The sequence below is a fragment of the Mastigoproctus giganteus genome, chromosome 13 (genome assembly GCF_048544385.1).
Source record: "Mastigoproctus giganteus isolate SK-2022 chromosome 13, ASM4854438v1, whole genome shotgun sequence".
NCBI lineage: Eukaryota > Metazoa > Arthropoda > Arachnida > Uropygi > Thelyphonidae > Mastigoproctus > Mastigoproctus giganteus.
The window spans coordinates 156,158,842-156,172,309 of record NC_143587.1 but is presented as its reverse complement, the minus strand read 5'-3'; the positions used below and the strand labels follow the sequence as shown (position 1 = coordinate 156,172,309).

Sequence of the window (13,468 nt, the reverse complement as noted above, 5' to 3'; positions counted from 1 at the left end):
CAAAAATGACCAGCAGTTGGAACAAAGTAAACAGATGCAAAATCAAGAGCAAAAAGAAGCAAAGGATAATGAACCAAAAATTAAAAAAGAAAAGGACGATCTCCAAAAAAGCCAAATGTTACCCTGTACTGGTGTAAAACCTGAAAATGATAGAGTACTTTTACTTACTCCAGTTTCTCTATCTTTTGTTGCATTTTCCAGTGTTCAAAATCCAGCTAGTATAACAGTAACACCATTGAGTTCTTCTGCTTCAGCAGTAAATACAACATGGAATTCTCCAATGAGAATTTCAACTATTAGTGGAGATGAAAATTCAGGGAATATCAAAATGAATAATGAGGAGAAGAATATTTCTGTAAATTTAGCAACAGTAGACAGTGACAAGGGGGCAAAGAACTTGGATGAAATTGATAATAATAATATTGATCAGGCTTCACAAGCAAATTCTCCAAACATATCAGAAATTGCTAATATACCTAATGAATCATCTCCAGATTATCAAGAATGGATTAATAATAACTCAAAATTTTATAAGATGGCTTCAGCTGAACTAGATGCATTTGCAATTCTTAGCATTCTAGATTTGGAAAGAGAGAAAGATCCCTACACATTTCTTGTAAATAGACTTATAAAGGAATACAACGAAGCAAAAAGCATGTTTAGTATTGATATACAAACATTAGATTATAACACTCAATGTGATCTTCTTCACAGAAAACAGCAGAAAATTAATAAAATAAAGTGCCTTGAACTGGCCTATATGCTATTTAAGAAATGGAATTATAAGCTTCCAGACTTCACTGAAGCAATGGAAACAATTTATAAATTAGGTTCTCATTATATGTCAGATACAGATTTTCCATCTCTTACAAATAAATTGGAAAGGGAAGCTGGTCGTATGTCATTATTCACAGACAATGAATGTGATAGATCTAAATCACTTCAGGCTTTGAATGATAGCTTAGAAAACAGTGACACAAGGCAAGCATCTATTGATGGAGAAACTACTGAATCCATAAACACAGGGAGTAATAGACTAGAACAAACTATTGCTGAAGAGCCATTAAATGACAAAGCAGGTAGTGTTACTGGAAGGAAAAGATCCCTTGATACTGAAGCTTCTGAGACTGAAAGCGGTGAACAGATGCCAAAAAAACCGGCCTTAGAAAGCAGTTGTAGTTCATCTATTGCCAAAGAATTATTCCAAGTTACAGAATGTGACTTAGCTGATTCAGTAATACCAAATATTAATCACTTAAGTAGTATTTCCATTTCACATACTGAGCGGCCTTATCAAACAAATGAAGAGGGTAAGTCACCACTCCAGCTTTTATCAGAAAGTATTTCGTGTTTAATAAATTGTAAGAATACATACAACAGCTCTTTTGATAAAGGACCACTATCAAGCATGTCATTATCGGGTTACTCATATTCTACCTCGAGTCATGAGCCTAACAGCAAGGTATCTGGAGAACTTTCTTCTCTTGGAAATAGCAGCCTGTTTTTATCTGGAATGCCTAGTATGATTCCTGGGAATGCATCCTCTCAGTTACTTCCATCAAATGCCATTAACCATTCCCCAATATTCAGTAATAAAAATGAAACACATCACAAGATAGAAAAAACTGACACTCTGAGTTCGTGTGCTTTTAGTTCTGTCAAACCATTTGCTCCACCTTCTCCGGTGAATAATACATATAGTCCGTCAGTTAAAGGTGTATTTTTGCCAAATGAAGGATTTAATTCCGCAGCATCAACTTCAATGGTTTCTTTCCACACAGCATTTTCATCACTTACAAATACAGGTGGTTCTATAGCACAGAATCAGAGGGCACATGCAGCAGCAGCAGCTGTTTCACAAGCAGCTGCAGCCACAGCTGTTTCACAGGCAGTTATTGTACCAAATTCATTTAATGTGCCCCAGTCAAGACCCCTTATTATTCCTTCTACATTACAGCCAATGGCTGTTAATCAGTATCATCCACAGCAGCAGCAGCAGCAGTCTATGTGTCAGCCATCACCTGTGAATGCATCACACATTATCAGGATGCCTCAAACCCACAATACCTCTACAGGACCTTTGAACCATAATCAACAGATGATGGTCAGGCATGTGGCATATAGTAATGCTAATAGTCCTGTTGCTCGCCACTTAGTGCCTCTTGCTCCAGCCCCTCCTAGGGTTGCTGCTGCTATAGCCCCACCTCTTGGAGCTTCATCCTATCCAAGACAGCCTTCTGGCTACAATGTGGTAAGTATCTGTAATAGCTAGTTATAAAAGCTTGTATTATTCTAGAGTTGAAGGGGAGGGGGTTAAAACATATATATGTAAAATATTTGAGTAATATTTTTTTCTTGTTTCATCAGGCTCGGCTAATAGGCCAGATGATCTTGTTAACTATAAATTATTATTACAAGAATGTTATAAGTGCCTGTTCTGGGGTTTATTGATGTTGCTTAAGTTAGGAAACTCTTTAATACCATACCTTATAAGTGCATGCCATGATCTGTATTTCTGTAATATCCCACTGATATTTAAACTTTATTCAGGGTTGTTAGATGACAAATTCTTTCTTTCTTTCTTACCTTTTTTTTTTTGTTTATAATACTGCACTGTGTTTAAAAATAATCTATCAGTTCAACATAACTGTATATAGCAAAGTGTAATAATTGTATAAAGCAAAGTGTAGTTGCTACATTTGTTTTTCCTAATGTGAATGTATAATTAATATTCATTGCTTTTATATTTTATGATTAATAGAAATGTCGTTTGAATTTTCTTGTTTGTATAATGATCAAAATTAGGCATATAATGCACTGGAGAATTTTGATAAAATTGTACTGAAGGAGCATGTATAACCAATATTGTAAAACAAATCTTTCATCTTGTGAAGAATTCTTAATTTCTCAGTGTGTTTCTCAGCTACAAAAAATTGCCAGCTGCTGTTTTAATGGATCATTTAGAAAATATGTAGTGCTGTATCATCTTTTAACATAAAAATTCATTAAGGAGCATGTATACCCAATTTTGTTAAAATCTTTCTGTTTATGAAGAATTCTTAATTTCTCATTGTGTTTCTCAGCCACAAAAAGATTGCCAGCTGCTGTTTTAATGGATCATTTAGAAAATATGTAGTGCTCTATCATCTTTTAACATAGAATTTCATTAACAGTGAGATATATTCTAAAATTTTTTGTTTATACAAGGTAGAACAAGAAGTTTCTGTTGCATGTATTTCTTTACTGTAATTGTATTTTACACCAATCTTCCTTAAATTCTGCATGGTCTACTACTACACATTTCTGTCACAAAAGAGATTTTTTTGTAGGAGTGCTTTCAAAAATGAAAATAGGTGAAAGTAGCCCTGCAAACGTCTGTTTATTACCTTCTTGAGTGCCATCACTGTAACACTAACTCTTCTGAATTCAACCACTGTATCTTGGGGAGAAAGAAATTGGTAAGGGCAAGATCTGGTGAGTAGGGTGTTCATGAAATAATGAGAAATATACACTTTGTCAGGTAATTTGTATCTTTGTTTATTGACAAGAAGTCAGTGACACTGCTCCAGCTTTATTGTGTATATTTATATACCATGACACTGCTCCAGCACACTAGACACAAGATGTGACCAGTGTGCTACTAGAAACACCCACAGCTATGATTGTGGATGTCTCTGTCAGATAGTATCTTGCAGGTGATAAGCAGGTCTCTGTAAAGGTGGCAGCTGATATTGTGAAAATCTGGTATAAAATCATAGTAGACTATACTATGGTTGTTGAAGGAGACTTTCTAACTTTATTTTACCCTTTGAGCAGCTGAATGCAGCTGCCATCTTCATAGAGATGGAAATTCCAATATGAGGACTGATATTTTTGGTTGCAGATTATGACGGCATTGTTATCTCATTCACAGAAATAACTATTGAGTAGGTCTGTGCACTTCATATTCTTGTTACAGATTTGTGATCATAAGCTTGCATGATCACCTCTCTGCTTACAGTAAAAGTCTTTTTAGTTGTGCATTCAAAATTTAATATTTATTTGTTCCTTAAAATCTTGTTACCCAGGGTGGAATATGATTATTCCAGTGAAACCCAGGTCTCATCATTAACTGACCTGCTGACAGTACTTGTAATATTTGTAAGTGCATTCTCATTTAGTGACTTATAGGGGGCCACATCAGAGAGTTATAGGAAAATTTGTTGCACAAAAGTTCAGTGCATGACAGTTCACTGTATGCAACAATTTGATGCATGATAGAGTGCTGCATGAAATAATTTTGGTGCATGGTAGCATTAGCAGCGGCAAATGATGCAAGAAAGAAAACTTATGCAGCATCAGCCAAAACAAAAAAAAAAAACAACAGCAACAATTCAGTGCATGACAGTTTGGTGTATGCAACAATTTTGCAGAAGACAGTTGATGGCTATGAAAATTCAGTGAGTATGACAATTTGGGCTATGTCTGACACTTACACAATCTACGGGAAAGCTTACACACTACTCTCCTTAACCCATTGATGGTACTGGCCTGCTACTAACTTCTTTCAGTAAACACCACAGTGTGAGTTACAAACCGAATGTCAGAAGCAAATGCATATTACCTAGCCAGCATCCATTAATGATTTACTTTTGATCTCTGGAACAATCCCCCCCCCATGCATATTTCCTAAAAAATGCAACTTACAGAAGTGAAAGTAAAGTGCAGTCAGTTTCCTTGTATCCCAACCTTTAGCATATCTGTAGGTAGCTATTAAAAAAAAAAAAAAAACAGGAGTAAATCCGAAGCAACCATTTAAAGTGTTTTAAAAAAATTATAGTTTTTTTTTTTAATATTCTGGTGTCTTGTTTTGTAATTTATTTATTTTTTATTATTTGTTTTATATAAAACATCTTAAATATGGTTATTTATAATCTTGTTTCTGAAACCTTTAGTTGGAAAAAGTGAATTGGAGTTTCGAGAATTCATTAACATTAAAAGATCTTACACTTTTTGTGTTCAGCTACTGTATAACCTCTACTCGGCCAGATAGTGACTGGAGGGAGTACGAATAATGTATGTGGGGAGCATTATCAAAGCCACATTATGTCAAGGAGCTGGGTATATTCTTGATGAGTATGTCATATCCAAAAATTTCATTACTTTGTACATCATGTTCTCCCCCTCCTTTTCTTACTGCTGAATATATGATGAATAGTCAAACTAATAGAACACTTATCTACAAAAAGATATAAACCTCCTCATTCATTTTGCAAATATATGTGGTCTCAGTTTCAATTTCAGTGATGTCCATTTTCACTTAGTCTGCCAAATTCCACGTAGAAATTTTTTATGACAGAATCCCAGTTATCGGTTGATGCAACCACTACTCATTTCAGTTGTTCTGATTATTTGCTGTACAGTTCTTTTTGCTTTAAAAGTGGTATACTTGTGCATATGTCTACTCTGATATCTCCTGTCAGAGAATTAGTAATTTGGAATCTCCTCATTTCGATCCTCTCTAACTTAAAATCTCTCTACTCCATTCTGTCAAATTCATCTGTTGCCTTTATCATTCTCCCAACTCCACTAATCGCTTGGAACTCTTGAAACTTAACTTTCTCCAGTTCAACTTTCCTAACAGTGAGGTTACTTTCCTTGTGATTTTAATGTCTTCAACTCAAGCTGGCTTCCATTTTCTAGTCGCACAGACCCAGCTGGTCAAGATGCTGAGGCTTTTGCAATTACAAATGACCTTGCACAGATTGTTTGTGTACCTACCAGAGTACCACACAACTAAACACTCTTGATCTTTTTCTCACAAACAACTCTTTCAAGTACATGGTTGAGGTGAGTGGTCGTCTTGACACCTCAGATCACAACTGGGTAATGGCCTCTTCTCCAGCGGAGCCATTATCTCATGGTCCTTCTCTGCCTTGTGTTTGGCATTACAAGAATGGAAAATGGAACGATCTGTGTTTCTATTCTTGTTTTCTTTGGTTAAATTACTGTTTTAAATCTTCTGTCAATTTGCTCCAATCACTATTGGTGAAATCACTATCAGTGACATTATTTTTTAAGGATAAATCCTTTATTCCACTTCACTTTAAAATCTTGTCCTTTCTATGCCTTGGTTTTCCAATAAATGTGCTAAAGCTGTTCAAGATAAGAACTTGGATGCAAGCCAGTTGCATATTGCAACTGCCTTGCATCTGAATCTCCAGCTTCGTTTTCTGCTTACACCAAACCTCGAAACAATTGTAAAGCAGTTATTAATCAGTCCAAACTAGATTTTGAACATTCTAAGAGTAGAAAACACAATTGCCAGTATGGATTCATCAGTGTCGATCTGCTAATGATATATTGACTTGTGTTACCCATCTCTTGACAAACTGAATCAAAGTTTGTTGAAATTCAAGCAGCTGTTCTTGATCATGTTTGGTAAAGGTTTTCTGAATAAGCTTCCAACTGTTTTCTCTCTGACTGCTCAATGCAGATGATGGTAGATGGCTCTCTGTTTTCTAACTTCCCCGCTAATGCCGGTGTTCCCCAAGGTTCAGTTCTTTCACCCACTCTTCATCTTATCAATGAACTCTTCCACTGACTGGAAGGCCGACCGGGCTAGCCGAGTGGGTAAAGTACCTGCCCGGCAACCCAAAGGTCGCGGGTTCGATTCCCGCCTCGGGCTTGGATCAAAGTACTGCAAAAACCTTGGGAGGTGCAATATGGCCACAGAAGCCGATGCGCCAACAACTGCCAAATCAAAAAAAAAAAAAAAAAACTGACTGGAAATCGTATCCATATTTTTACTGATAATAGCACATTGCATTCCACCTTCCAGTTTGAGAAATCTTGTCCTGCACAAACAGCTTCAACTTCTCGAAAATCCACTATTAATTTCTTAAATGCCAAGAAAACTTAGTTGCTGTTGATCCTTTTAGAACTCAGTCCTGCCTTATATCTTGCCAAAAGGAGACTATTGCTTCTATGCTTATATTTGATGATAATCAGATTTCTAAACAAGATCATATATCTTTATTAGGGATCACTCTGACTTCTAATCTCTCTTGGCATCAGCACATCACAAATATTGCTTCCTCTGCATCTAAAAAACTGTGTTTTCTGCACATTACCTTGTTTTTTTCAAAACAAGGTAACCAACCAGGTTGACCTTTGAATTTCTTCCAACTGTCAGCCTCAACTACCCGAGTTAGCAAAGTGTTTGTATACCTTTCACCAAAAAATCATTGTAATATTTAACAAATGTTAAAAATTTCATGGAAAGTTGAATTGTATCAGGTTTTGGAAAACTGTTTGTATTTGTTCTCAAAATAATTAATTGTAAACTTCTCTGGCCCTGTGGTTGTACCAGAGTATAAGCAAGAACATATTTTACACGGGATTACAAATTTAAGTAAATAGTGTTGGCAATAAAATATTGACATTTCATCATTTCAAACAGACATTATTGGATTTTGGAATGATAACACTGAGAGGAAATTTTGGCAGTGTTAAAAATTTTAATGAAAGCTTATATGTAATTAAATCATATGCAGTAGAAAATTTAAGATTTAAAAAAATTTAAGAAACTATTTCTGCATCTGTTGAAATAGAATATAAAACTTACTGCATTATAGTGAAACAAGGTAGTTTTCATTAATATATGCTACAAAATTTAAAATAATACATTTTCAATTTTGCAGTCTTGTTTTCTTTTGCAAGACAAATGTTCTGTCTTTAATTAAGAATCCCTGACCCATCTCCTCCATAATGCAGCATGATTGATGAGGTTATGATGGGCATTATGGTGACATCCAATCTTTCTTACATTTCAAGGGTACAGCTCTAAAATGGTGTTTGCAGCCCAGCTGCTAGATAGCTACACCTAACCTATTGGTAACTGTAGGTGGCTTCCAGATCAGCTAGCATATAATCTTGCTGCCTCCACTCTGCCAGATAGTTACTAGAGGCAGTCCAGGTAAGTGTGTATATGAGGGGAGCATTTTCGAGACCACGTTTTGTCAAAGAGCTGGGTATATTCTTGCTGTGTGTACGACATATCCAAAAATTTTATTACTTCATACATGTCCTCCACACCTTCTCTTGCCTGAATACATGATGAATAGTCAAACTAATAGAAGAAACTTATCTTCAGGAAGATCTGCCTCCCAAATACTTTCTCATTCTGAGTTCTAATCTCAACGATGTCCATTTGCAGTCTTACAGCCAAGCTCCTGTGTATTTTTTTTTCTGACAGAATCCCAGTTATTAGTAGATTCAATTACAGCTCATTTTAGTTGTCTTAATCATCCACTGTATGATACCTTTCATTTCAAATGTGATACTAGTGCATATGTCTACTCTGATGTTTCATGTCAGACTGAGCAATTTGAAATCTCCTCTTTTCGATCTTCTCTGGCTTAAAATCTCTCTGCCACATTCTGTCAGATTCATCTGTTGCTTCTATCGTTCTTGCAATTCCACTAATCACTTGGAAATTTTTTACCTCCTCTCTTTGAAATTGGACTTTCTCCAGTGGAACTTTCCTAATAGTGAGGTAATTTTCCTTGGTGATTTTAATGTCTACAGTTCCAGCTGGCTTACATTTTGTGATCACACTGACCCAGCTGATCAGGATGCTGAGGCTTTTGCATTTACTAATGATCTTGCATATATTGTTCATTTACTTACTAGAATTCCAGACAATTCTCACACACAGTTGAGGTAGTTGTCCTCTAGGCACCCCAGATCACAACTTGGTGATGGTCTCTTCTCCAGTGAAGCAATTGTTGGGAGCTTGGTGTAGGCAAAAAAATGAGCCTGATGTCAATGTTCAGATTGTATCAGTGAAATTATTCTTGTAGGGATGAAATCCTTAGTCTTGTCCTTTACCTAAACCTTGGTTTTCCAATAAATGTGCCAAGGCTGTTCAAGATAAGAATGTTGAATATTGCAATTGGCTTGCATACAAATCTCCAGGCTCATTTTTTTGCCTACACCAATCTCCCAACAATTGTAAAACCAAACAACATGAGGTTTTGCATTACAATTATTCACCAGTCCAAACTAGAATTTGAACAGGCTATGATTAGAAAACTTGCTTCTTGACCTCCTGGTATTCGATCATTCTGGTCCCTTGCCAGAGCTATAGCTACAACTTTTGTCCATCTCTATTCCCACTTCTCTCAAAACCAGATGGTTCTATTGCCATCTCAACTAAAGATAAAGGCGATCTGTTAGCATTCTACTTTTCTTCCAACTCGTGTATTGATGATCTTGGTAAACTACTTCCTACCATTTCAGTACACTCTATTCAGTGCCTCCTGTGGTCTTCTGTCAAAAGGATACCAGAAGAATTTTGAACAGTTTTGATGTCCAGAAAAGCACCAGGTCCTGGTGGTATTTATCCATTTGTTCTCAAAACCTCTGCTAGCAAACTAATTTTTGCATCATCAAATAGGTAGAGAGGAAATGGATGGGCAATATTCATGGGTTTGGAATGGAAAAATAGTAGTAGATCTGGAGCCAGTACTGAAGATCATTCATGTAATGGGACACTGACTAGTGCTCAACTACTCTGGAGTGCAGAGAGTTTGTCTAAGGTGTGGAAATAAATAACACTTAGGGGCCCGGTGCACCCAAAATTGGCCCACTTGATGTCTATGGGTTAACTGTTGATGACCTTGCTAAGGTTGGTTGTAGACAAATTGAATAGGTATTTTGCATCTACATTCACACAAGAGGAATTCTTTAGGGAAGAGGGTGACAGAAGTTTATCAAACTCTAATGAGGAGTTAAATGATTTTGTGATAACTGAAAGGAAAGTGGAGGAGAAATTGTTGAGGATGGACATAAAAAAGGCACCTGGGGCAGATGCAATCTATCCATTTATATTAAGAGTGGCAGCAAAGGAGGTAAGCAAACCCATTACCATATTTATGAAAGCATCCTTGGGTTCCTAGGGACTGGAGAAGTGTGAATATATCCCCAATTCATAAAGAGGGATCAAAAAGCAACATGAGTAATTACAGGCCTGTTAACTGAATGTCTGTTCCAGGGAAAATAATAGAATCACTTGAAGTAATGCAGGACCATTTGGCATGCAAGCAATTGTACTGCAATCACAGCATGGATTTGTCAAGGAGTAAATAGTCTTATTATTATGATGCAGCGACCAATGAACTGGAGGAACATTAAGGGCAAGTTACTGCTATGGATAAATGGATGGTTAAGTGGAAGAAGAAAGAGTGGTTTTCAATGGGCACTGCTCTTTGTGGATTAATGTTATTAGTGGCATTAGTGTGGATTAATGTTATTAGTGAAGTTAAACTTCAACTGCCATTTCTCAAATGGCAGTTGAAGTTTAACATTGACAAATGCACAGTACTGCACATGGGTAACAGTACCCCCCCCCCAGAGTAACTTATCAACTGTATGATACTACACTCAGGGTAGCGGAGAATGAAGAAGACCTGGGGGTGATTGTGCAGTCGGACATGAAATTCTCTGAGCAGTGCAGACATGCTGCTAGGACAGCTCATGGGGTTTTGTCAATGATATACAGAAACTTTGCTAGCAGGGATAAGGAGGTGATATACCATTTGGAATGGGTGCAGAGGAGGGCAACCAGATAAGGGAAGGGTGGTCTTACCTAGAAAGGCTTAATTTCTGCAAATTGCAATGTCTTGAGTCCAGGCACCTGTAGGGAGATCTGACTGAGGTGTTTAAAACCTTGAATGGATTGAGTTAGCTCAGTGTTTCTCAACCTTTTTTTAATTATCGACCCCTAAAGGACTTTTTTAGACAATTTTTTTTGCTAATCGTCCCCCATGAAATTTTAAACAAGAAAATACTTTATACTTTTTTTTTATTCAATGGGATCTCTGAGGCCTGATGCTTCTTAGCTAAAAGGTCAATGTTTGATATGATATTAGTAAGTTTAATTCTAATGTCTCCTCTTGAACATATATCAGTTCTGTTTCTTTCCTTAGTTAATATTTTATTTACTGAACTAAACCCACTTTCAAGCATATAAGACATTGGAAAACAAGTACTTTGGCCATTTCAGACCACAGTGTTGAATAAAGAAATTTATTTGTTTTTGATCCCTGCAACTCAGCCATTCCACCTTTTTCGAATTTATATTTGCATTCTTTGTTATATTTTAATTCAGTGAGTTCTTGAATTTCTTCACTAGCAGACCCGGCATTGCATCCAATTGGATCTAACATTCCTGGCTTATAAGATATAAATACACAAGTTAAAGATCATTTTTAAGTACTATTTCAGAATTTATAAATATTTTACTCTGCATATGGCAAACATTTTTTTTAAACTGAAGATTTCTAATTGCTTAACATTCTGCTGTTGGTAAACTCATTGCCAAGTTTGAAGAATGAGCTCCTTTGGAGTTTCAACATACCTTAAAAGGTCACAATTACAGTAAGACAGAGCAACAGTCCACTAAGTAATTCAGAACTCTTCACAACCATCAGAACTTAACGCTCAACATGGTCTATGTATCGAATTATGGATATCAATGAAAACAATTGCAATATGTCACTTCTTATATCAAAATATTTACACTAAAAGGTTTTAGTGTGGAAAGCTTCAGACTACAGAAAATTCACTAATCAAACAAGTTAGTGCTTAGCATCATTTTAGTTCATGGCAAACCACCAAAATAGATGAAATGGCATCATTTCTGCTATATCTCATATTGTGAATGCCTTCGCAACGAGTTGCCCTGATATTGAACTACCTGGAATAAGCAATGGATTCTCGGCATATACTACCACCCCTGTGTTCTGGTATCTGCTGAGAATAAGTAACATTAGTCTTCTCCATTGGTGAAGCGTTGCTTATTGGAAGTAGTGCATATCAGGGCAACTCGTGCAGGCATTCACAGTATGAGATATAACAGAAACGATGCCATTTCACCTACTTCAGTGGTTTGCTATGAACTAAAATGATGGCAAGCACTAACTTGTTCGATTACCAAATGTTTATATTGTTAATATTTTTTAATATTAAAAATAATTTCTATATTTAAAAAACATTAAGCGGGAAAACGTTATCATAATAATACACTGTGTTCTTTATCAAGAACTTTATGTGGGAAAACTTTTTACCCAGGAAACTTCTTACCCGGGGAAAATAATACATTACAATAGAGTTGAAATTAGCACTTAAGAAACCAAACCCTAGTACAGGGGAAAACTTCTTATGCAGGAATTTCTTATCTTAACCATTAATATCATATCAAAAAAGGTTTTACAAATATTGTTAGTTTCCTTTAGAAAGCCATCTGACTTCTGAACATAAAATAAGCATACTGTTCTTCCTTATCAACACAAAATTTTCTGAAAAGGCGATCATATTTGCATTGTGACTTTATTTTATTGATGGTTTTAATAAATATACTGAGAGATTGATAAAGAACTGAACTAATATATTTTTGCAACCAGCTGTCTGTGCACAGTGCAGTGTATTGCAAGGACTTCAGGACATATTTCCTTTAGTTGGGCTATAAAACCTTTGTCTTTCAACCATGGAAGTAGCTCTGGAAGTAGCACAGGATACAAAATTTTCCGGCGGTATTTGTTTTCATCAAACCATGTTTTTACAGCAGCAAAAATGGATGCTTCAGTATAGTCAGTTTCTATAGAATTTATATACATCTCTTTCAATTTACAGTCATCATCAAAATTAGCATTAGTAAAGTCACATTATGCAAGAAAGCAAGCTTATATAGCATCAGCCAAAAAAAAAAAAAAAACCCCTTCTCATTTCACCCATCCACTTGCTCCAAATGTTTGTATAGTTCTGCATTGAATCTATTTAAGCTATCAACTTCTACAATGACAGATGGAAGTTTGTTCCAGCAATCAACCTGCTGCCTAAAGGCAAACTTCTGCACATCTATCCTATAACAAACATATGCCATTAGAAGGGTATTATTATCAGTATCTGTAGTTTCATCAATCTGAATAGAAAATTTTCTCATTTTTCATTTTTTAGGTACCATAGCTGCTCTTCAATGTTAACTGACATCTCATCAATTTGTCTTCAAATTGAATTGTTGCTCAATGGCAATGCTTTTAAAATACTGGAAGGATTTTGATGCATCACTGTTGAAATTACAGTCTCTAATACGGGTTGTATAACAGTCTTAGCAACTGTATGAGCACTACCGGTTTTTACAATGATTTCTGCAATTTTATAAGATGCAATCATTCCATCATTTGTTTGTGTGTTGTTCTTAAATAAGGAAGTAACAATGTTATGTTGCTCAAAATTCTGTTTTAAATTGTTAAAATATTTGATATGTTTAAAACTTTATCAGATTGTTTCCTTTTTAAGTAATCTAAAAGTCTTGATGTTTTCATAGCCTCATTTGAAAAAGAACTATTACACATAAGAAATGGGCTTTCAATAAAACCATAAGCTAGATATTCATCCAGATACTATTGACACTTTTTCTTTTCAG

The 13,468-nt window shown here is 35.7% G+C and overlaps 1 protein-coding gene across 1 annotated transcript in view; it reads left to right on the top strand.

The window, feature by feature from the left end:
• The first annotated feature begins 835 nt into the window (after window positions 1–835).
• The window catches only part of LOC150076544 (uncharacterized), a 76,978-nt gene continuing 64,345 nt past the window's right edge, over window positions 836–13,468 (top strand). Inside the window, exon 1 of the mRNA XM_090387526.1 lies at window positions 836–2,251. Within this exon, the coding sequence (XP_090243652.1) occupies window positions 842–2,251 (1,410 nt within the window). The 5' untranslated portion in view covers window positions 836–841. The remainder of the gene's footprint in view (window positions 2,252–13,468) is intronic.